Source organism: Myiozetetes cayanensis, unplaced genomic scaffold, assembly GCF_022539395.1.
Source record: "Myiozetetes cayanensis isolate MyiCay16 unplaced genomic scaffold, myiCay2020 scf1, whole genome shotgun sequence".
NCBI classification, from domain to species: domain Eukaryota; kingdom Metazoa; phylum Chordata; class Aves; order Passeriformes; family Tyrannidae; genus Myiozetetes; species Myiozetetes cayanensis.
In genome coordinates this window covers 145,233,226-145,258,408 of record NW_026086604.1, presented here as the reverse complement: position 1 = coordinate 145,258,408, position 25,183 = coordinate 145,233,226, and the positions used below count along the sequence as shown (strand labels likewise).

Genomic DNA, 25,183 nt, shown 5'->3' with positions numbered 1-25,183 from the left:
AGTCAGAGTAAGGTGTTCCTGTCTCCAGCCTCCCAATTCCAAGTGTCATTGGCACATACTCTTCTGACTCTGCATCGAGGCCTGAATACTTTTGCATATTCTTTAAATGGGAGCAATAAGCACAAAAGTATTAACATACAGCAAATAATCTCCTCCCACCTCATTGCCCCAAGAAGTATCAGCTAGAGTGAAACTGGGTGAAAGTTAAGGAGGGGACAGGGGACGGGAAAAGACACAAAACACCTGGAAATAAACATGGAAAAATATTTCCCAGGTGGAATTACTATCCTGGGGATGCCTCCTCGACAGCATCCCTTTAAGAATTAACATTGCTACATAAACCAGTATTACCCACCCCTTTCTGCACTTGACTGTGTTCAAGGAGGTTTTGTATTTCACTGTTTTCCTTGGCAAAGGTTCACGTGCTTACAACCTTAGGTAAACATTAAATCCATCTATCCAGTCCTGATCATGAACGCTGCATGCAGGAGCTCCAGACACACTGCATGAAAACAAAGCTGACTGACACCCACAGACCAGGCAACTTCTGACACAAGTCGCCGTGCTTGGAAGAAAGTTGCTTGTTCACTTAGGAAGATTTCAGATGCTTCATACTTGATTTTGCTTTCTTGCCAACACAATGAAGGAAGTGTCCTGCTTCTGCACGACTTTTTCTTCCTTGTTGGAACAGATGGTGAAGGTTTACAAATACATGACTGGTATTTTTTCAGTGACTCACACCTCAGAGCCACAGGTTTCAGACCGTGGCAAGCAGCTCGCCGAGATGGATGTAGGCAGACTTGAGGAGCAGTATGACCATATAAAGCAGAAGCAAAAACTGCAGCCAGACATTATTGTGTATAAAACAGGTATGCTTAAACTGATAGGAAAAAGTGCATGTGTAATGTAAAGACTATTTCTTTAAAGCTTTAGTAACTCCTGGCTTTGTTCTTTTGATGTTCATCTTCCAGAGAGGTAAAAGTGGATTCTTTTTCTGTCATTTTGGGGTTTTACTCATTTCGCTCAAGGTGGTTTTATGTATATGTCAATCTACATCTATTACCTCTGTGTCAGTGAAACACCAACTTGTATTTGAAACAGATGAATGTATTTGAGGTAAGGTTTTACAGGTTTTATGTCAGTAAAGTAAAATTCTAAACATAGATGGTAGCTCTTACGGAATCCACATACTTCACGTCTGTGCTCAGTGTTATTTGTGCAATGTATTCTGTAACATTTCTGCTCTCTTGAATGTTTTCATCAGAACCTGCAATTCTGGGTCATCTGTCTCTTTTTCCCTTCTGTACCTCTGTAAAGAAACACTACGGGAAGCAACAGCAAATAGCAAGTAACAAGCACAAGTTGGGTCTTTGTTAAAAAAAAGTTATATTAAAGGTTATAGTGGGTAACTAAAATACAAGCTTTGAACCAAAGGTCCTGTTTTGAAAGTATTTTCAGTGCATATTGCTTGGAAAGTGCATAAATAGAAAAACAAGTAACAACATGTATGTATCACTGCCATGTCAGACAGATTTTATGTAAGAAACTTTCAAATGTTTTAACATTCAGTTAAACTAGTGCTTAAAATACTACATTTATATATTTTCATCAGCTTTCCAAGTTAAATTGATATTGAGAATACTAAGCCAATTAATGAAGTTATGTTCTGAATTTAATTGCAATATGAAAAACATGCTTCATTCACCTCTCACAATCTTAACAAGCACAAAACTTAGGTTATTTCATTCTTTATATTTTCCTCTACATTTTTCAGCAGTTCTAGAATTTGGCTGTGTCAGACTTTGTGATCAAAACAATTGAAAAAACACCTAATTATGAACTATACAACAAATTCACTTTTTAAATATTCTTTCATCCATATGTTTTGCAATTCTCACGTTAAAAGAATTAAAATCTCTTGGAGGAAGAAAAAAATACATACAAGCTTATTTTATCAGGTATGAAAAGGCAGTTAACTTGAAGACAAAACAGCCCACCTAATCAGGTGTAGCAAAAAATATAAGTTAGTTAAAAAAGAAGCAGAAGGTTTATTCAGATTAATTCAAATGAAGCTTCAGATATAATGAATGTATTCAGAGCAGATTTTTTGCACGGCCATTTGAAGATAAAGATGTGAAAAAGTAGGACTGCACAGTTTCTGGGAAGTTTGAAATTTATTAGTGCTGAAAATCCACATACAAATAGTTTTATGCACATAGCCCAAAACGTTCACAAAACCACATAACCTACTGCACTGAACTTCTATCTGTAAACAAGCTGTGTGGAAAGAATTCATGTCACTGTTAGAAACAGATGAAGGTTGGGGGTGGGGGGATGTTATGCTGAGTTCCTATAGTTTAGAAGCACTTGGAACCTCTTATAGGCATGGGTTTTCAAGAATATGCCAAGCAGAGATGAACACTGCCATGTCAGGAGAGTCTAATGCCCTACACTATGCTAAAATCCCAGCTAGTACCAGAAGGCAGTCCATGTGTGTATCAGTGTTTTGTACTGACAACAAATTGTTTCCCACCTAGAGGGTAACATTATGGCTAGGCTGGGAAAGGCACCACAACAGCACCACCACAACCCCACACATACACACAAACCTCAAAGGCCTGACACAAAAAACCTCATGGAAGGAGAGCACCTTCAGTCACTCATGGTCTTAAAAATCCATGCCAAAGGTCTTTGTTCTAATAAAACCCTGCATCGTTCCTTCCTCACAGGCCAGCTTTATTTTTATGATACCACAGGGATTTTGAGCACTGCAGGTTTATTGCATGACAGTTGGAATGATAATTCCAAGTTTTCTTCAGGACTTTTATCCCTGTATGTCACTATCTCTGTGCCATAAATCATGGACTTTTAAACAGAACTTAAGACCCTTAACTTTCCCAGGTTTTTGATGGATGTGTTAGTAACCAAGAGGTCAAGTGAAAATGACTTTGTTCAGTTTCGTCTCCAGTACACACAGCCACATTCATGTTTCTGCCCATTCCTGATTATTTGAGAACAAAGAGCACGATAAGATTTGAAAGTCACCAGCTAAGAGATAATACAGCAGTGTATTCATTATTTATTGGCTAAGAAGCTGAAAAACAGTATTTACTTTAGGAATTAAATGGGAGCATTCAGCACATGCAGTCACAACAGAATAAACACTGGGGCACTGAGTGCAGAAATATCTTCCAAGTATTTCCCAAGCTAACTTGTAATAAGATTAACTTTTGCCACTCCGGAACCTTAAAAGTATCTGTTGATGATGGCAGCATATGAAAAAGTCCAGAGGGTAAACAACTCTGCAACAAGGCTATAATACACAATTTACGGGCGGGGAGGGGGGAAAGACAGAAAGGTCTGTCTGATGCAGCTTTTTAAGAAGTTTGGAGAGTGCTGAATGTGTGTTGATTCAACACTCAGTGGTTCAGGACTCTTCCATTTCTATCCAAGGTCAGTGCTCAATTTTGTGTGCTGCACCTGTAGCCAAGCAAGGAATCAAATCAAACTGGAACTCAAACCCAGTGCAGACTATTAAAATTTGACTAGAATCATTACTTTGAACTCTTTGATCAGCTGAAGCCAGATCATAATTCTTCTGATGACCAGTTCATAACGTTCTAGGTAAAAACTGACATTGCCTATCAATGCCAGTTCAGCCAAGAGCACAGTTAACATCCACAAGAACGTGCAAAGCTGCTTCACCTCAGTCTCTCAGTTCCCTTCTCTCTTGCTTTTTCTCTCCCACATGGAGAACAATCCCTGATTTTCATAGCTTGGTGCTCTACTGTGCTGTTCGGCAGAACACACAGGGCTCTGTTTTGCAAGTGGACCTTTGTGTAGCCACCCAAGGTCAGCATTATTTCTTGGATAAAGTCCAGTCATAACTTTGATTCTCACTGTTTCATGATGCAGAACTGTGTGTTCTTATCTCTCCAAGTGGTGTTACCCTAAAAAAGTCTGTTAGCACACTTCACTGTACAGCCAGATGCACAAACATACCTGCATCTCAGAGCTCTGCACGTGCTTTAGTCTCCTTTCTCCCTCTAACACAGCAGGAGAGCAGCTGTGGGCTCACACAGTTCTCCCTCCCAGCCATGCTGCAAAGCAGCTCTTATCAGATCAATCCTACACGGCCAACCCACGGAGCAGAAAAAGTTCTGTGATATTATGCTGGGGTTGTTGCTTCAGCAACAACCAGAGGCAGCAGTGAAAGCCCCTCCTTAGCCAAAGCACTGCTGTACAGGTTCATTTACTGCCAGTAAATCAGCTGGGTCTGACATCTTCAAATACCTCTTTGTAAAGATGGCACGAAAGGCAGCTGTAAAGGAGAGGTTGTGCTGTTGGGTTTTTGTAAAGGAAGCGTCCTATTCAAACTTGCTTCATTTCAAATTCAGGGTTACAATCCTTTTAAAACAGCTGTTCAGAGACGCTTTCAGAATACAATCAGCACTCTTCTATGTCTACTTTTTTTCTCTTTACTATGCTTCATAACTGATACTGTACCACAGTACCTATAACTCAGCCCTTTAAATAAGGCCAGCATTCTGCACAGCTCCTACTTTAAACTATATTTGTCCCAGCTGAGGTATATTTCATTAGTAGTTGCAGCATCAACTGATTATCATCAGTGTAATGGTTCAGCTTCTATTCATTTTCAAGACACAAAAAAACAGTCCTGTCCAGTAATTTGATGACTGTTGCATGTAATTAAAGTAGCATTAGCAATTCTATCCCCAATATCTTATACATTCCTAAAAGTAACTTTCATACCACTTTAGAAATTAAGCTACAGGCATAGGAGAATAAAAAAGAGACCAGAATTCTCTCCCACTGTTACAGCAACTCTCTACCATTCATGGAGTAAGCAGATTTCTCTAAGCAATCATTCTGACAACACTAGTGTGATAAGCTATTCTCACCAATTATATTGATTGTAATAATAAAATTGCAGTAAAATAAGAAACTACAAGCCTATATGTAATGATTCCTCATTATGAAAAAGAAGACATTCACAACTTCATCTAGAAGTGGACACAATATTATTAACTTGTGAATGCAAACTTGAAACAGTATCAAACAAACTTTTTGCCTCTAAAATTACAACACCTACCAACACACTGAGCAAGTCCCTAACTCACCTTCAAGAAGTTTTGCTTGCAAGCAATTAATTACTGAAAGTCAATTCTCAATCTGTGCTGTTAATGAGTCTTAGAGTACCAGTTAGATCAATATTGACTTGATAAATTTCCATTTTCATTTGACTAAAGCTAGGATACCTTTCGTGTCCTCAGGACTGCGAAACCAAGCACGAAATAGTTGAACTCTTTAACCTGTCCTCAAAAGAACTTGCATTAGTCTCAGCCACAGACAGAAAGAGCACAGACAAACTCATGTGTTAAAACTGTTCAGATGAGTTTCTGCCACAGAAATCATACCCTTGAGGGTTTTTTTCCACCATGGTAACTTGCACAAATGCATTTCTCTTGTAGGTAAACAGGAATCTGTTCTCCCAGAATCAATGGTGAATGCCGTCCTAATTAACAAAAAAGTTAGAAGATCAAAGTCATATACAGGAGATGTTCCTGTCAGAAAGGTCACCATGGAGACAACCAACGGTGGCAACTTAGAAGACGACTTGCTATGGCGCATCCACCTGGGAACTCACCGCCTGGGGCAAGCCCCGGGACGAGGAGTCTCCTGGGACCCTTCCCACCGCAAGAACAGGCCGTGGAGTTTTGACAACCAGAGACTGATTCCAAAGGGAAGCAATACACCCCAATCCAAGGAATTAGGAGGAGAAAGTGAATTACCTGTGCTCGGTCACCTGGGAAGTTCGAGCATGTTGAGCAGTTTCAGTGAGGAGAACGGCTGCAACATTGCCAGCTCCTGCCAAAAGCCTCCTCTGAAATCAGCCACTTCAGCAGTCTGGACTCATCAGCATATTTCTTCTACAAAATGCATGCCAGCCTCCAACAAACTGAACTTTTACCCTTTCCCTAATAAGAAAGGGCCCAGAATTTCTGAAGCAGCAAGGAAGCTTGGATTATATGTCTCACCATGAAGATACTCAGTCATACCTAAAACAGTCAAAAACTTGACTAAAACTTAAAATAGCAAAGTAGTCTTTCTAGCTACATAGATCAACCTGCTGCAGGTCTACTACTTTTATTAGCCAAGGAAGATCCTTACTATATAATCTTTAGTATCTTTATAATTTTTAACATAGGATTTCATCATTCTCTTTCAAGACATTCAAGATGCTCTCTGATGTATTTTTAAAATTAGTTAATAAAACCTCTGCTCACTTCTACTGTTGTAATGGGACTTAGTAAATAGCACATTTTTTTCTTACATATAAATTTTATAATAACATATTGTTGGTTCCCATCTATACCCAGTATTTCACTAGGAAAATAATGAGGTCTCCCCTCCTGCAAGACCTTTAGAGGAAGAAGATATTCTATTACAGGTGCTTTTCAATGACAAAAACAGGAGATACACACCACCCACTTCTGGCAGCAACTGTTCAGGCAAGTCTCTTTCTCAAACATAGGCTTCAGAGAAATTGGATAAGTGAAATGTCTCCCCATGTCATAATGGGCAGGCATGAGACATCATAGGTACTTTTTTTCCCCTTCACAGTAGTTCAGTATTTAAAGACTGATTAGAAACAACAACAACAAAAAAAAGAGATAAAACACAGATATGAATAATAGGTATAACAGGGAAAAAATACTAGATAACAATTAGTCCACATGAAACAAGAAATTGCCTGGAAGGAAATACTTCAAAAACTTCATTGTCCTTTGATTGAATTAGTTATCTTAATTAAACATAGACCTTGAAAACCTTGGTTTTAAACTCCATGCAGTTTTATGCATGGACTAAGTAACTAACTCCTTTGTAAACCCTTCCCTTTGTCCTTTCTTCAGACTTCTCTACTATACGACTGTGCTTTGTACTGACTGGAACTTATTTAGAAAAGGCATTTTGCCTTGGGATAAGCCTTTCAATTTAATTTCCAAGGACATTATGGGAGAGCAATTTCAGTAAATCTTCATTTATACATGGAGTAGTTTTAGTTATGAGAAAAGTTGCTATACTCACATTTCAAGAGACTGGAATATTACACACGCAGAACTGTCTAATGAGAAAATTATGGGCTTTTTCCTAAAGCAGCTGTGGTGAAAATGAAATGGGACAGGAACTTCCATCACTATTACCATAGCTTTAGCTGAGTTTCAAGCACTGAACTCAAGGCTGCCATAAAAGCAAGTTTACCTCAAGTTTATGAGTAGGCAAAAATGACTGATTTATGCACATGGGGTAGCCTGGAATCCTGAAGTTCTAGTTCAGTGTCTTGTTCACCAGTTTATAATCCCCAAAGCTGGAAATGGGACCCTCACATAGTCTGTATGACTTCCCAAGGAAAATGATAGGACAGTCCTGCAGGTCCATCCATTCTAGAACAAATAACACTGCTGTGCAATGACTTCAGTCACACATTGGGGCAGTTAGAATAAAATCCCTTTGCTGCTGGGACAGCTGGTCACATGAAAGAATCAGCCTGCATGAGTTAATTATAACAGGCACCAAAAACATTCCAGGAAAAAGCCCCAGGCCTTTGAGGGCCTCAAATGCAAACACAACATTGAGCAGCCCACACTGTGCAGCAAAATGCCTGCAGCCATACCCTGCTCCCACTCCAGGACATTATGGGGACTAGAAGTGACACCAGAGCACGGCCTCAGCAGGAGGTGGTGTTTAAAACCAGGTTTTCCACACACACCATGAATTCTTCCAGCCCTATCTCTGAAGCCAGGTTGACTTTTGACAGCTTCATAACCAGGAAAAACCCTGCTGATCCCCACCGAAGGGGAAATAGAAGCTCCCACACTAAATCTCACCTTCAACACTGCTGATTTCAAAGGATACAGAAAACAAACAAATAAAAACAAGTAACAAACAAACAACAAAAAATTCCAACCCAAAAACAAACAAACAAAACCCCCACATTGATCCTTCCTGGCACACTTTGCAGAACCTCAGCCTATTGGGGAAGTGCTTCTTGTCAGCTCTGATGGGAATTTCAGCCCCCTCTGCCCCTCACACAGAGAGGTGGCAGCTGAGGGGTGGCTGCAGAGCACTCAGCACCTGCCCAACTCCAACTCCCCTGGAAGGAATCATCAGACATCAGACACCCCAGGGCCAGCAGCTCCCACTGCTGTCCACAAAATCGGGTTCGTTATCTGGTGTGCAACAAGCCAATAACTACACATCCAAGAGAGACATTCATTATTTATTTCAGCTTGTGCAAGCCTGGGTGCTCAGTGGTATTGCACAAATCAAGCACACCAAGTATCAAAACTTTTTACCATTTATATGCTTTAGTGAACAAAGGCATTAATGTTTATTGGCTACAAGTTAGATGGTTCGCTTATTAATTAGCATTCTATCTTCTATTGTTTAATGACTCTCTTGCTTTTTATGGTAATTAGTCCAAATGCTTAGTCTTTCTCTTCTTTTGACTTGGTGGGTTTCTTGAGTTGGTGGTTGTGATGTGCCCCTGCCAGAATTACCTTTTAACCCAGTTGGATCTGATTCAGCACAGTCGCCAAGGTGGCTTTATCAGTTTCCTCCTTAGCTTGGGAATTCTGCCAAATGTCCTTGTGGCTCGTAAATTTGACATTCTTTGTGCCCACTATTAGTACATCCTTCTTCCCAAGCTTTGTTAACCTCCCCCAGGTCCACCATCCCTCTAGGTCTGAGATCACTGAAACATGTCGAGACCTAAACCTTAACAAGGTGATTCTACTTTCAATTAATTTATCTTTCTAACAACGGGACATCACTTAGAGCTTGTAAACTGCTACCTGTTTCACAGATTAAGTCTCACAGAAGCACAAAAACCACAGAATGGGTCAGGTAGGAAGGGTAGGTCATCTGGTCCAACCCCCCTGCTCAAGCAGGGTCGTCCCAGAGCAGATGGCACAGGATGGCATGCAGGCAGCTCTGGAATATCTCCAGTGAGGGAGACTCCACATCCTCTCTGTTTCAGCGTGCAACCACTAACACAGTAAAGAAGTTCTTCCCAATGTTTAGGAGGGATTTCCTTCTCACTTTCTGCCCATTGCCTCTTTCCCTCTTGCTTGGCACCACCAAGAAGAGGTTGGCTCCATTGTCTTGGCACTCCCCTTTGTGTACTTATATAATTGGTTGAGTAAGTCCCCTCAGCAACAGGACGAGAGGACACGGCCTTCAGTCGCGCCGGGGAGGGCTTAGGCTGGACATCAGGAAGAATTTCTTCACAGAAAGGGTGATTAGACATTGAAACAGGCTGCCCAGGGAAGTGGAGTCACCATCCTGCCCGTGGAGGTGGTGGAGTCACCATCCCTGGGGGTGTTTCAGGAAAGACTGGAGGTGGCACCGAGTGCCGTGCTCCGGTTGACACGGTGGTGTTCGGTCAGCGGTCGGACTCGCTGACCCCAGAGCTCTTTTCCGGGCCAACTGATTCGGTGATTCTGTGATTGCTTTCTTTTTACTTAGGCTCGAGAGCGCACAAGCGCCGAACACCAAACAACATCCCCAAACGAGCGCAAAAATTCTGGCGTCCCCCAGCACTCCTCACACGGCGCCCCGGGCCAGCCCGCGGTGAGGGCAGGGCACGGCATGGCGGGCGGGGCGCGGCTTCACCCACGTGATGGTGCCCGTTTTGCCCGGGCCTTCCGGGCCGCCGTAGGAACCGCTCCCGGTGCTTTCCCTCAGGGACGGCGGCCCCGCCGTCCTCCCGGGAAGGAGCCCCGCCAGCAGCTGCGGGAGCGCCCGAATCTCCCCACACCGACGGCGGCAGGTGGGGGCCCGGGGGACGGGGCGGCGGGGCTGGAGCTGCCGCGGCGACAGCGGTGACTTGTGGCGGCGGCGGCGCTGCCCTGGCAGGGAGGGCAGGATTGGGATGTGCTGCTGGGCGGGGATGAGGATGCTCCAGCACCCCGGGCCGGCGGGGTTGTGGGGGGATCCGTCCTGGCGGGTTTGCTCCTTTCGTTGCTTCGATGCTTCTGCCCCCCACCCCGCCGCTTTAGCCGCGGATAAATGTGTCAGAGCTGAGCCGGGCGGCTCTCCTCCTGTTCTTCACGAAAATTAACGCGTTCTGCCTTATTAGTCAGCTGTTCTGACAGCCTCCTGTTCCTTCCGTCAGCAGTTCGGCTCTCGAGCCTTATTTCTGCGTCTCATGTCACCCGTCGTATTTTCTGTGCCTGTTTCGTGTCACATATAAGGCAAACTGGCTTTAGAGGGTGATGTTTTTACTTTCAGAAGCTCGGTCTGGCGTTCAGAGTGTCTCTGGGAAATTCCCCTGATTGCTTGCCCGAACTAGTTTTGAGAAAGTCCCTTTTTAAACTCATACTGAAAGTGAAACGGTGTCAGGAGCACTCGTGGTGTTTGTTGACTGATGGAAAAGTGACTCACCAGAGTTTTTGCTTAGGGTTCTTGTGCAATTTAGTGATGATGTCATAGGAATTGATGATAAATGTTAGAAACGTTACGTATAAAATGATAGGGTTTGTGTTTTGTGGAAGCAGAATTTTAATTTTTGTAACAGAGGTTTTGCAGGAATAAGTTTAACTTTTATGTTAATGCCAAGTACAATTATAGCTACAAAATGGTTCTTCAGCATAAGCTAAAAGTGGGAAAATTATGGTTACATGCTGTTCGTGAGAATTCCCTGGAATGTTTTGGGAAAGGAGGAAAGCTGCATTTGTAACTACAGTGCAGTCTTTTGAAAACTGAGTGTGTTTGTCCCTTCCAGCTTTGTAATGGCCATGTTTTGCCTTGGCCCTAAAATAATAATAACAGCAGCAGCATCCCAGCAGGACAAAGAGTGTATGGTTTGGACAGACACTCTGCAAATTACAGCAATCCAACAGGAAGGATTGTTAAACCCTCCACTTGCCCAGTTCATCCGTCTGACTCTTCTTCAGAGGGGACTGTTGTCACTGCAGCTTCCAGGGTTCTTTGTAGCTCACTAAACCTGGGGTCGAGTTAAAGCCTGACCACATATTGGATGTTTGCCTGTTTTTTTTTCCCCTCAGACAGTGTTTTCCTGAACCTGGAGCAGTCTTTAAAAGTGGAGAAACTGGTAGAAGTGTTTGATTCTGCTTTTCTGCCCCCTTTTCTCCTGAGAGCTGTGTGCTGGTAAACAAGAGAGAGAAAGATGGAAACCCCTCTGAAAGAAAAGTGAAACTGAGGAATCAAATTTCACGCCAACCTTAGTGCATATATGCACATTTTAAATGCTTTTCTGTATAAATTAAAGGGAATTTTCCATATGACTCCCAGTGTCCAAGAGGCAGAAATCTCCCCTGCTTTAACGTGCACCTAGATTTTTTTTTTCCTTGTGTTGAGGTCACTGCACCCACCTCCCCTTGCCCTCTGTGTGCCTTCCCTGTTTCTTGGGGTGTTTTTTTTTCCCTCCAGGGACATGCTGATTAACCCAGAGGTTACTGCTTTGCCTGAGCTGAATGACAACAACCTGTAGTGATGAATTCAGGCTGAACTCTTCTTACCTGTGAGCCAGGGAGCTGCTCTGTTCAGCTCACCATCGTCTTCTCCCCACTGATGAGTGCTTTAGTGCCTGGTGCAGGTTTACAGGACACTTCATCTCTCATCTCAGCCTCTGCCCTTTGTTGCTTGTGCCCCTCAGGTTCCCCTCCCCACCAAAATGCATGAAATGCCTTTAGTGCTCATCTTCTATTGCAGAATTCCAAAACGTCACTTAGACTTCATGAAAAGTATCTGCTTGCTACAATAAAACTATGTGTTACAGGATTGTTTATATTTCTTTCTTTTCCCTTCCAATTGTGTTTTCATTTTAAAGGGATGGCACAAAAGAAATATTTGATAGCAAAACTGACAAGCTGCCTGAGAGAGGACAAAATTCAGCTATGGAAGCCACCATATACAAATGACAAAAAAGAAGCTGGTAAAGAGATGAAGGTAAATATTCTTGGGTTGTTGTCATACATCTTCTATGTCATAGTGTTACTGCATTTTCTCAGCTTTTTTTTTTTTTCGTTGCTGTTTTCTTAGGAGCTTGTACAAAAATATTCAGCCAGGCTGAATATCAACGAGAACGACACAGAGAATATGCTTGAAGAAATACGGTGTAAAGCAATTGAGCGTGGAACAGGAAATGAGAATTTTAAAGTGACTGGGATTGCGAGGCTTGATATCTATCTGCCTCGTAGGAAAGTAAGTAACACTGCAGAAAAGTCAGGATAAGTAGCTTTGCTTTGTCCTTTTGAGTTCTAGGTATGTGTCTGATGCAGATGTTTTCACTTCTTTGGCTTTTTCAGGTGTTTGGTGTGAGAGATCTGTGTTAGGTATAAAAAACAGGGAGAGGGGGAATTATATAGATATATTTTAGTTTCCTGGGTATGTAGGAATATCATGGCAAGGGAATATAATATTGGGAGATCAGTAATTGCCTTCCCTTTAGGATTTAATGACAAATTGTCTTTCAATTAAGAAAAATATATTAGATTTAAGTGTCTGTTTCAGTTTGATTCCTTCTGACATAGCTCTTCATATTAGCAGCAAGGAACAGATGTATTTTTTCAACTGTAGAATACCTAAAGTTGAATCAGCATATTAATATCCCTGTATTACCACAGCTTTTGTTTAAATGGCAGCTTTAATAAAAAATCAATCCCTTTAAATGCAATAAGCAACTTGAACTTGGTGTCAGCTTAGGCCATGCTTTAAAGTGGGCATGTCCGGTGTTTGAACTTGGAAATGAGAAGCAGCATTTTCTGTTGTGTTCTCACCCATCTGTTCCCTTCATAGGATCATGCAATTATAGAATCACAGAATCAGTTAGGTTGAAAAAGACCTCCAAGATTGAGTCCAACCTTTGGTCACCACCGTGTCAACCAGACCACGGCACTCAGTGCCACATCCAGTCATTCCTTAAACACTTCCAGGGATGGTGACTCCACCATCTCCCTGGGCAGCCCCTTCCAATGCTCAGCCTTCCAGGGCAGGCTCCTAAAAGCTTCACTAAGACAGAACTCAATTGAGTTTTGCTCTTTTAAAGTCAGGCTTCAACCTCTAGTTTCACACGTAAAATACTCCTGTAGTGAAAATTAATTACCTGGACTTAAAGGGTAGAGGGTTTTAAATGATTGCCATGCAGTTAAAACAACCAAATAGTTTCATAATTTTACTTTATCATGCTGCTGGGCATATAGGGGAATTAATTAATTTTAAATTCCAGTTTATCTAATCTGGGACCAGAGACCCTAGTAGGAATTAATCATAACTTAGCCGATCGCAAGTGAGTGGTATAATTAAAAGCAGAGTTAAGATTGGAAGTGCATAATTAAATTAGTTAAAATTGTTTAGTTCTGAATTTAGATTTATCTAATTTAAAATATTTTCCTTTTATAATGCTTATTTTTAGCACAATATAGCAAGTATAGGACTGTGCCTGGAAAGTAGAAATGTGTATATCCAGCCATAACCCTCTTAACATGGTTATTATGTGAAAAAGATATTTTAGTTGTAAAACAATTAATTAAGAAAATGTCCAAAGTATCTTGATAACCATGCTTTTTTTCCTTCCCTCTTTTTCCCCCACCCAATTTAATTACTACAGAGCAGAAAAATCCCACTGGAAACCAGCCTGTTCATCACAGGCAAGGAGCTCAGATCACAGTAAGTGTAATCCCCCTTGGCTCTTGTCTAATGGGGTAGTGCCCTGTCATACAATACTGAAGAAAAAAATACAAACAAAGGACTTTTTGTTTAATTTAGGCTTTTTCTTAGCATGTATGTATGAACAGGATGTCCAGTATCCCTGTAAGGCAGTTCTTCCTGTAAGCAGCTGTGGTTTAACAGATGGAAAATGGGAAAGTTGCAGCTGTGGAAAAAGATGGTTCTGTGTAAATCCGCAGCAAGTACCTGAGAAAGCTCCACTGATCACTGTTCCACATCTGCAGGTCTTCTGAACAGTGAACATTAGTTCTCTTTCTGCTGTGTTTTTAAGCCAAAAAAAAAAGAATCAGATTCTTTTCTGACTACTTTGCTTTTTCCCCCCTCTCTTTATCTCAGATTTTCCCTGTGTTGTAGACAAAGCTTTTTGATGTTGTTATTCTACTTCTAGCAGCTGCCTTTTGTAGCAGAAGTTTTAAGCAACTTATGAACATACTAGTTTTTAAGTTTTATTGCTATTGTAACAGTAATATTGTGTAGCCTTATAAATTTATGTGGATGGATTTATGGATGAAATTATTTATTTCACAGGATAGCACAGGAATATGCATTACAAGAAAATGCTGTCAAAATAATCATAAATAAGAAGCAGCTTGACCTGGGTATGTATCTCTAGCTGAGATTTTCTAGCTGATAATTTTCTAGTTTACTGATTCTCAGGAGAAAAATTTCTTGCAACTCTGTTAATTCCAGAAATTCCCAAGGGACAGCAGTTAAATTTGTCAGGCTCTGCTCTACAGGAAACATAATTAATTGTAATGATCAAAATTCTTAGATAGAATTGGATCAATTATAGGAATCCTGTAATAGATGTTGAAAATCCACTTTTTAAGTATTGAAATACTGAAAATGCACACTTGAGATAAATCCTAATTTTTTTTTTTTTAAAAAGCATCTTGTATAACAGCAATCTCAAAAACCTTTTTGGTTTGTGCATTGCACACGTTCAGCCTGTCAGATGTGTTGTGAGAAGTGATGACAACAGCTTTCTTTTCACTGATGGCCCAAGCATCTGAAAAATTTATTTCCCTTAGAAGATCGTACTCTATTTTGCAGGCAAAACCCTTGAAGACCAGGGTGTAACACACAATGCAAAAGTGATGGTGCTTCAGCTGGAGCAGAGCGACGAGGAAACCAAAAGAAAAGTTCAGGAGGAAGAACTTCAGTGCAAGAAAGAAAAAGAAATAAATGACAAGATGCAAAGAACTAAGAAGGGTTTGGAAATCCTAGCACAGAGGGGTAAGGGTGCTTGTTGGGGTTTGTGGGGTCTGGGGGAGATGGGTGTTTATTAATTCTTGTGCATCAAAAATCACCTTCTCAGTGGCCTTTCAACATGGGAGAGCGCCTGTACCATGTCTGGTGTTCAGTCTGTAGTTTTCTAGGTTTCTGCCCACTTGAAAACTGGATTTTAAGTTGACTAAAGCTTCCTTTTCTAGGCTAATCCTTCTTGCACAACTAAAATGCTACAAAACTTTTGTCACTTTGGGATGGATATAGCATGAGTCAGTTATTTAACTGGCAGTTGACAGTTAAGGGACTGGTGACTCGTGAGAATAGGCTTTAAATTTATTGTAGACATAAGCACAGTGTGATAATGTATTAGAAGTCATCAAAAACTTTTATTTTTTTGGTGGTTTACCTCAGCTGTGGCTGTGTGTAGCCATGGTTTCATTGTGCAGAGCAGCTCCTTTGTCACTGTCACCTGCAGCGTGGCTGTTGTGTTCTCATTGCCCTGGAGGTTGATTGCTGGCAACTGTGGGCTCAGTTAAAAGGATATAGTTAATTTAACAGCAGTAGTTTTTCAAAACGAGGTTGTGTTTGTGAGTTGCATGGCTACACGGCGAGTTTAAATCACTTCTCTCTTTTATATTGTTTCAAAAATCCACAAACAAGGAACTGTGGCGCTGAGCAAGCAATGGATTCCTGCCAAATGCAGAAATACCTGAACAGAGCTGCTTTTAACAGTCAGTTAAAACAGACAGTTTTTTACTGTAATACCAGATTTTAAACAAATGAAAGAAGTGATACTTTTCTGGACTTGAGTGGTGATTTAGACCCCAAACTTTGAATATTTTATAGGGCCTCTTTCAGCTCTTTACCAATAATTGTCATGTACAGCCAATACCAGAGTACAGAGCAGGGTCCGTAACAGGCTCACAGGCTGAAGGTTCTGTGTGAAGTGTAGGAAGGAGTTAAACAACCCTTTTGTTTCACCTGAGAAAAATTCCAGGGCAGAAGCTTTTAATCTGAACAAACTCATCCTTACCCTTCTTGTAAACCAGAGACAGTTATCTTTTCATTGTAAATCGGATGGAAGTGAAAACAAGACTGATAATTTCATTATAAGCACTAAAAGGATGTGGGGAAGGAAAATACTGAGCTATATTTTTTCTCAGCTCTATCAACTGTACTCAGCTGTATTTTTTTTTAAATATTCAGTGCTTTAGCTGATAAATCATTTCAAATGCTATGTTGTGTAAAGTGTAGGTGTTTTGTCTTTCTCGAAAAAATCCTTCACGATTCATGTAACTTTTAATGTTGTGTCTAAATTTCTGGATGCACAAGGCCTTTTCCTTAGTGACCTTCCTAGAAGTTCTTCATGTTTACCTGATCAGGGTCACTGTTGGTATGTCCAGAAAAACACACATGCAGCTTTTATGTGTAGTTCTGATATTTTTGGCTTTGTTTGCTGTTCTGTTCAATTATGTATGTACTAGCATAATATTATGGCAGCAGAGTTGCTGTGTTGAAGGTGGTACTTTAAAAATATAAACTGGTTTTTTGTTTCTTTCAGAGGAGTACTTGGATCCAGACTCTGCTCCATATCTAGATATAGCTAATCAAACTGGAAGGTCAATCAAGATTCCTCCTCAAGCTAAAAAAGTAGGTTAAAAGTATCTTCTGAAGTCACTAAGATGGCTCTTTAATGCTTAATTTGTGAAGCATTTAAAATATGGGAATAGAATACAGTCAGACTTTTTGGGGATGTAACCCTGTGCCCACTAGATGTTTGCTTAATATGAATAATTTTGGAATAAAATTCAAGTAGAACTCTGTAACTGGTAATTCTTCAGTCATCTGGAGACAACCTCTGATTTCTGATCTCATTGCAGGTCTAGTCTTGCACTGACCCCCATGTGGTCCATATCTTACTTTTGTGGTTTAAGATGGGCTTTAATTTTGTTATATCTTAGCACCTACTTTAATTTTGGGGTGCCCTAGAATGGCAGGAAAATAACTTGTTTGTTAGGCCTTAGTTCCAGTTGGAAAATTGATGAGTCTCTCTAAAGTGGGCTATTTTAAAATAGTTTTGAGATCTTTTGCACCGTGTTCCCTTTCAAACTTAAATTTGTTCACCATTCAAGAATGTTCCCCATTCTCAAGTGAAAATATCTTTGGTTGGGTGCATGCATTGAGTTACAGAAGGACTGACATACCTGATGTTGGCTGCTGAAGCAGGAGTACAGTGATAGGTGCTGCCTTTCAAGGTTACTGGATTTTCTGAAGATAAATAAAATCTCTCCAAATACTTGGAATTACACCCAGTAATAAAAATGTGCAGAAATGAGCAGGCCGAATATGTTCCAACTGCTGCTTTAGCCTTTTCTGAGGCTGTTTTCTGCAGCACCTGGAGTTTCTGGATGATCGGAATTCTGACTGTCCAATCTCACAGTGCTGTTCTGATGAAGTGCTGAAAGTAGTAATTCACCTCAGGAGTTAAAGCATCAAGTGTTCAAGTGCATGAGACTCCATCAGTGTTGATCAAGGACGAGAGGAAGTATTGCAGGTTGTTCCTATCCAGAATTATTATTTACATTTCCATTTGTCAAACCTCAGGAAGGGGAGTGTTTTCCTGACACATTCAAAATTTAATTTTCGGTTCTGAGGTTTCTCAGGAGGTGAATTTTTTTAGGTTTTCCAGAGATAGCTGTCGTAGCAAAGTGCAGCAGATTTGGTGTTGTTAAAAAGTGTAGCTCCCAGAAAAATGCTGAGCTTTGTATCACTCACCATTGAAAATCTCTCTAGGGCTGCATTCTTAAAATCAGCTTGATGCAGCATTTCATGTGTCCGTAACATTCACTGCTTTTAATTAGACAATGTCTGGCATTAACAGATGGAAGAAAAGTATGAAGCAGTGTGATGTAGTACTGGTCTTACAGAACTGATACACCTGGTATTTTTCTAGGAAGAACAAAGGCTCTCTGATGGATTACCTGGATATTTCCTTTTAGTTCTTGGAGCTGGGGAGCTGCCACAAAAAGCCTCAATGTTTTTTTTTTTTTCTAGGCACTTGTGCTGGCAATGGGTTATCATGAGAAGGGCAGAGCATTAATGAAGAAGAAGGAATATGAAATAGCACTGCCGTATTTGTTGGATGCTGATAAACACTTCTGGTAAGAACATTTGGGTCCTTGTGTCTCTCTTTACTGTCAGCCAAATACAGGAACAGCAGTAGCTCTACCTGGGCATATAAATCAGGGCCAATTTTCTCTGGGGTTGCTTCACACCCCCTCTGCAGATGGGAGACAGCAGATAAAGGCTCTGACTTGCAGTGACAGGTGGCTTCATGTAGAACAGCTGAAACAGATACTGCCACTGGGCAAGTTAATCTTTCATAACAGCATAAACAGAAACTGTCAATATTCATGTACCAGGTTATAAATTGCATTAGCTTGAGAGACAGGATACTCATTTGCAATTGCTCCTGTGAAGTAATAATTTCTTGTAAAAGGTGAAGCAGATAGCTGAGGTCAGTAACCATACCAGGGTTTCAGCAAGTAAATTAGTTTCCTGTCAGCAGTCAGAGCCCTATATTGCTCTTTTGAGGTCCCAAAAGTAATACTCTCCCTGTCTGTTTCTCAGCTGTGTGTGTGTGCAAGGAGGCTGGCACAGAACTCGGCATGTTTGTGTGTGCACTCAGACAGTTTTTCTGTCCTCCCAAAGAATGCACAGGGTTTAATTCCATTCTGCTTTTAGAGATGTTATCTTAAATAGTAGTCACAGCTCATTTTGTTACTCTAGTGCTTTGAGATGTAGTGTTAGCATTAGTGTCCTGCATGTCAGTGAATGGGATGGGAGATCAGTGCTTATTCAAGTTCCCCTGACATCAGTTACGATGTCATAACTCAAAATATAACTCACATGTTTGAGAAAGCACACTCTTCATACTTGAGAGTGTGCACACTTGTAGCACATTGTTTCATGGATGTTAAAAAGTGTGTGGGGGAAAAAAACCCAACAACTTCCTCTCAGAAAAAAAGAAAAAAAACAGAGTAATTGTTTTATTTTCCAGTGAGTGCAGCACAGAACTGCTGAACACTGTTGATAATTACGCAGTGCTGCAGCTGGATATAGTGTGGTGCTACTTCCGCCTGGAGCAGCTGGACTGCCTGGATGATGCAGAGAAAAAGCTGTCCACAGCACACAGATGCTTCCAGAGGTGCTATGGGGAGAACCACGAAAGGCTTATTGACATCAAAGTATGCTGGGTTTGATTTAATTGTGGTGGCTTTTTTTTCCTACGTGTGTTCAGTTACTGTTCAAGTATTACAAGGCTGAGTTTAGAAGTTTAAAGTTTTCTTGTGTGTCATTAGCCTGTCGTCTAGTTGTGTGATTGTCAGCACAGGGAAAACATTGGACCTGACAAAAAAAGTCATGGCAAATCTATTTGTAGACCCAGACATCATCAAGGTTTTAGGTGTGGTACTTTATCTGCACACCAAGTGTCTCATAGCACTGACTGTGTCTTCTTTTAAGTGTGTAAAGTGTTCTATTGATAAAGAACTCTTGTTCTTACCACATGCTTCTACCCATGTGCTCCCCCTTCCTTCTTCAAACAATCCCTTAGGGAAGCTATGGTCGCGAGAAGGTTTTATTTCTACGGCTTTACCTCCTTCAAGGGATCGGGCACTATCACAGTGGCAGGGAGAAGGAGGCTGCAGAGTACATCCAGAAGGTAAGACACCAGTAGGGAAAACTTTGGGGTCATTCACTCCAGCCCCTGTGACTGGGCTCTGTCTTGCACCTGTTCTTTGCTTCCTCAGAGAAATGGGGAGGCTTTTGTTGTTTGTAGCTCAGCAACGGCGTAAGCAGTGTCATTTTGTCCTTCCCCTATCCAGGCATCGTCTTTATACGAAGAGCTGTCCATAGATCCGGATAAAGTCGATCGCCTGTCCCTCCTGGGGTTCTCTGAGCAGGAAGCTCGCCTTGCCCTGCGAGCATGCCACGGGAATGTGGAGCACGCTGCCAATCTGATCACCAACAGGAGAGAGGTGTGGGCAGAGAAGTATTAAATCACAGATCGCCTTGGTTGGGCTGTCCGTGAGGGTGTGTGACTGGTGCAGAGTGGTGCTAAATTAAGGACTTGGATTATCCTGCTTTGGCACTGTTGGTGTAACTGATAGTTTGACGTGTTGCCACAAGTTTGAAACCAAAATTTAATGCGTTAACAAGGGAAGCTCTGTCCCAAAACAGATGGGATGAGAGCGCCAAAGACCTGTGGTTGTACCACAGAGGCGCTTGCAAAGACTTTGCACCAGCATTTGCTGCTCATCAGTGCTCTGTATGGGAATAAAACCAGGATCAAGCTGTCACTCCCGGACTTGGCTACCCCATACTGTGGCTTTGCACTTGGAAGATACAGGAGGGGAGAAGGATTTTTTTGTGCTAAAGTGAAGGCAGTGCTGTCCAGATCTGAAGTGATGCTTGGTAAGCTGAGGTAGTTCTTCTAGACTTCAGACAGTGAAACATGGACAGAAAAGCCAAAGGGAAGGCTGAACAGAACTCCTTGGCTCCCTGCCCAGTTCTGACTGTATGTCCTTGGCAAGTCTTGTCTGTGGGCCCATCTGCCAAACGGGTTTGTCACTTACCACACAGGGCCCAGAATAGCTGTGATGGCACCAGATCCGAACTGCGGAGCGGAAGTTTGGAGACCGTGCTACCTCATGGAAATGCAGCTTTATTTAGTAACGAGTGTCTGGCAGCACAGTCTGTATTTACAAAAAAAAAAAAAAAAAAGCCTTTTCCTCAAGAGATTCAAATTTTAAGTAAAAATCTGAGAAACCCTACGTGCACAGGCAATGTGCTAAAGCTTTCCCATGTGCAGTGAGCTTTGCAATATCTGTTCTTGCAGGAAAAGGCACAGATAAGGAGGGAGGAAAGAGCTAAAAGGCGGCAGCGACTGGAAGACATAAATACCCTGAAAAGTATGGGCTATTCAGAGAGAGCTGCTCAAATAGCTCTTCGAAATACACAGGGAAACCTGGACCAAGCCTTTAAGGTAAGTGATTTTTCAGGAGGAATAGTGTTGTACAAAAAAACTTGTTTGTTTTTGTGGAGGGGGTTTACTGTTTAGCAGATTCTTATTTTCTGTAGACAATATTTGTTAGTTCATAGCTACCTTTTCTGGGTATCAGATTGTAATGACTTGCACTGCCTGACCCATGAATCAGATATCACTTGAGTTGGCTCAGTTTTGCTTCTGTCAACTCTGGGGCTACGTACACATCCATGTCAAGGACTGTTACATCTCTGCTGCTCTATTCTGGTCCTCTCTGTTTTATTGTAGTTTATTCTTGACAATCCAGAGTTATGGATTGATGATGACGATGATTCTGCGGCCACGGACCAGTTCCAGGTTTCCCCAGAAAGTATTGAGCAAGTAAGTTAGACCACTTGCTTTCTTGGGAGTTGGTTGTCTTGTTTCTGAATTATGCCTCCAAACATAAGGCAGATCTTCCTTAAGCGAAGCTGTACAAATATTCCTTGACCCATGTCACTCAAGCTGTCACCATTCCACTCTCTGTCTCACTCCTCACAGTGAAATCATACTCAAGCTAAAATGTAATTTGTCTGTACTTCCTCCTGTTGCACCAACCTGCCATGCACAGGTGCAGAGGGGAGGTATGTGCACCACAGTGCTCTATCCCAAAAAAGACAGCAAATGAGAAATTTATTCGAGTCTGCAGTGCTCAAGGGAAAGAGCTGGAGTGTGTCTGTCTCATGACAGGCTCCTCAGTAGTTAGTGTGGCTGAGTAATTAGTGTCAGATAGGCAAGAAAACTGTATTGCCTAGAGAAAGTAAACAGCACGTGCACCCTCCTGACACGCTGGAGTGCTTTGAAGTTTCCTTTTGAAAACAGAAAAAAAAAAGGGTTTGATACTAAACAAGAGGCTTTTGATCCTGCCCAACATCCCCGTGCCTTTAATAGGTCACTGCCCTGTTGTTAACTGTTCACTAAGCCAGAGTCAGTGTCCTGGAATTCCTGGCATGCAGCGCTTTCCTGTGTGTGTGAAAGGAATGACTGTGGGATGCAGAGGGATATTCCTGTCAGACCCTGGTGCCGGATGAGCTTGGATTTCTCCAGATTTTCATTATTTTTGGTTTTTCCCCCCCTCCTGCAGCTGATGTACATGGGTTTCAGCCGTGAGTCAGCAGAACAAGCTTTAAAGGTCTTTAAAGGCAACATCCACGTGGCTTCCCAAACCCTTGCTCATTATGGGGGAGTTCTTCCTGCTTCCCTGCTGCTGTCCTCAGAAGGGTCCAGCCCATCCGAGGAATCGGCTTCATCAAGGGACTTGCTTACAGAGTCTGCAGGTAAGAATGTTGCATGCAATAGGTGGGGAAGGGGAAGGCTTTTGTGTGGAATAATTAAGTGATTTCTGCTTAAATAGTGATAGAGGGGCTCGAGTAATGCCCAGGCTGCTTTTCTTGGAAACACTGTTAGAGACAAGGCAGCCTTTGATAATCGATCCTTGCAGGTATGTTTTTTTCCTCGAATTATTTGTCACAGCTGTAGTGATCCCTGTTGTATAACTAAAGGCTTTCCTACACCTTTAAATAATAGGAAATAGTAGGAAAAACTGGCCATCCTGCCCTCTCCTTTGCAGAGTAATTGTGAGAGGTACTTGTGCAGGAGCAGACTGGCAGAGCAGCCATACTTGTGAAAGAGGGGAAGTACCAACTTCCTTCAGAGGTGAATTCACTGCTGCTGCTTTTTATTGGAAGGTTCTTCTAGTTCACCAACAGATGAAGACATGGAGACTGATGCAGTCAATGAAATCCTAGAGGATATCCCTGAACATGAAGAGGATTATCTGGATTTAACACTGGAGGAAGAAGAACAGATCATTCATGAATACTTATCCTATATACAAGTACCACAGCACTAAATCCCATTAAATCTACTTCAGTTATGTGTATTTACCTTGTCAAATTGAGTTTGGATTATAAATGCACCTTCAGCTTATCTCTTATTAAGGGCCTTGAATTCAGCTAAACTATAAGTGGAATACTTAATTCCTGCTTATTTGTAACTCTGCTTAAAGCCTACATTTGTGATACATTGTAATTTGTTGTCATAGCAGAAAAATAGAAACATTTATTTTCAGAAGGAAATTTAATAGAACTAAACTATATTTTTATCGTGAAATAAGTTAATTCACTTAGCAAAGAAGCATTTCTATACCATTTTAAAATACCAGCTTTAAAAGAAAAAACGTGACTTTATAAATCAGAAACCTTAGTTTATGAGGCTGTAGAGGTATCAGCTTTCCAACTGCTCTCCTTTTCTTCTGAAAGATTTCTAAGAGACATTTATGTATCTGTTGTGCATGGGTTTTTTACCGTGTTCCTCTTGTCCCTCCCTGCAGGTGTTACACAGGCAATAAAGGTAACTCAGTGCTGCTTCTGCTTTCGGTGAGAGACCTCTCTGCTTTGTTAAAACCAGTGTTAAAACAGCAGGGCCCTGTCCTGGTGTAGTGATGTACTGGTATTTCCTTTTTATAACTGGATAACCACTGTCCCCCAGCAGCTCCTCTTAACCTCTTCAGGTGTGTGGCTGTTGGGTTTCCTGAGGATTACAAGACTTTCTGTAATCAACTGCAGAACAGAACGTGGTCCAGGTGCTGTCTCAGGAGTTGCCTCCAGCTTCAGGATTCTGAAGAAGTGTTCGGGGTTTCCGTGGTTTTATCACGTCCCGTTTTCTGCCCTGCTGAGCCGCTCCTCTGTGCCGGGAACAGGAGTTCCCCTGCCTGGCAGCTTTTCTTGGACGTGGTTTATTTGTTTTCCATGACTCCACGCTCTCGGTAGAGGGAGCCCAGGGCCCGCCTGGAGCCGGTGGGAACGAGGAACCGGCCGTGGTGAAGCTTCCGTCTGGTGACAGTGTATCCTCTACCCGCGCCCTTATCCGTGGGGAAACGGGGGCTTGAACTGTTGGGATGCTTGGAGGGAGCAGAGCTTTGGCCTGCGGAATGACCGCTCAGTGCCAGCGGAGGGACCGGCAGGCTGCAGTAGTGGATTGTTTTATTTTCTGACTCCCTCACCCAAGCTCAGCAAAAGGCAGGCAGTGATTGCACTGTTAAGGAATTATTTGTATTTCGTGCTTCTTTATCAAGGCAAAATTGAGTAGTTTTCTGTCTCCTCCAAGAAGGCTGAAGCATTTCTAAAACCAGTATTACGAGCTCCTGAGGGGAAACCAGTCCCAGCCCCCATTATATCCTGCTACTCTGCCAGCCAGCCCTGAGGAACCACTGGACAAAATGCAGAGCAAAACCAGAACGTAGAAAATAATTTAAAACTGAAAACGTACAAAGTCATGGATGTAGTTTTAACAAGAAGCAGGTGGAAACACACAAATTCGCTCTTTCCTTCCTAACCCTACTGCCTGCAAAAGCCCCTGGGCATGCACCATGTTGGGCTGAACAGGCAGTAATTCTCCTCTCTGAAGTGGCTTGCACAGCAAACTGGCAGGGACAACTTCAGAAGGGAAGGTTTGTCCTTGGGGAATTTAAAATTAGCATCATAACATGCAGTGCTTGTCAGAGAAGCCATTCATCAGTGATGTAACTCTGCCAGCGCTGCTGCCATGCGCAGTTGTAAGTGATCAGCAGGGCAGGAGGCACTGGCTGAAAGTTACAAGTTCATTGGACCATGCATTTGGAGGCACTGTGATATGTTTAGCAACAGGCAGAAGTGGTGATGACTCATTAATTCCACTCTTTGAGGTCTGTGCTGATTGCCTGTGCAGCTGCTGTATCCCAGATAGGCTCTCGCATCTGACGTACTGCGTGTGAAGTTTTAAACAGAAAGTACAGCCCAGGTGATCTGGGGAACTCTGTCCACCTCATAAAGGCTTCCTACTTCAGGTCATCCTCAGAACCAAAATACGAAGTCAGCAGCATGGCAAACCATCACCCAGCAGCCACCAGCTCATAAAGATCTCTCGCAGGGCCAGTGCTGAGCCACAACCACTGGACTGGAATTTACAGTGGAATTAGGTCTGCATGATGCAGATGACCTCCCATGTTCATCTTTTTTTTGGCATTTCACATAATTTAAATGCTGATTCCTGCTAGCTGCAGGAACTTGCCCCTTAAGAACCACCAAAGCTGCTCAGCAGGAAAGGTGAGCAGGG

The 25,183-nt window shown here is 42.1% G+C and overlaps 2 protein-coding genes across 2 annotated transcripts; both read left to right on the top strand.

The window, feature by feature from the left end:
- Positions 1-640: 640 nt before the first annotated feature.
- LOC126650784 (uncharacterized) lies at positions 641-6,101 on the top strand. Its single transcript, XM_050336020.1, is given in 3 exon segments — positions 641-869; positions 5,493-6,001; positions 6,003-6,101. Coding segments are annotated over 3 exon segments (837 nt in total).
- Positions 6,102-9,725: 3,624 nt separating this feature from the next.
- Positions 9,726-23,461, top strand: NUB1 (negative regulator of ubiquitin like proteins 1). Its single transcript, XM_050311582.1, has 15 exons — positions 9,726-9,853; positions 11,876-11,994; positions 12,088-12,249; positions 13,655-13,713; positions 14,302-14,372; positions 14,827-15,009; positions 16,565-16,653; positions 18,058-18,164; positions 19,064-19,250; positions 19,619-19,726; positions 19,890-20,042; positions 20,903-21,049; positions 21,338-21,430; positions 22,173-22,365; positions 22,777-23,461. Exons 2-15 carry the CDS (start codon positions 11,878-11,880, stop codon positions 22,938-22,940), a joined length of 1,833 nt encoding a protein of 610 aa, XP_050167539.1. The 5' UTR covers positions 9,726-9,853; positions 11,876-11,877; the 3' UTR covers positions 22,941-23,461.
- The last annotated feature ends 1,722 nt before the right edge of the window (positions 23,462-25,183 follow it).

What these genes read in the sequence shown, in the direction of transcription:
- NUB1 (XM_050311582.1), top strand. Translation starts at nt 11,878, where the DNA reads ATGGCACAAAAGAAATATTTGATAGCAAAACTGACAAGCTGCCTGAGA. An exon ending in ACCTGGACCAAGCCTTTAAG is followed by an intron (nt 21,050 to 21,337) that starts GTAAGTGATTTT and finishes GTTTTATTGTAG; the next exon opens with TTTATTCTTGACAATCCAGA. An exon ending in CTTGCTTACAGAGTCTGCAG is followed by an intron (nt 22,366 to 22,776) that starts GTAAGAATGTTG and finishes TTTTATTGGAAG; the next exon opens with GTTCTTCTAGTTCACCAACA.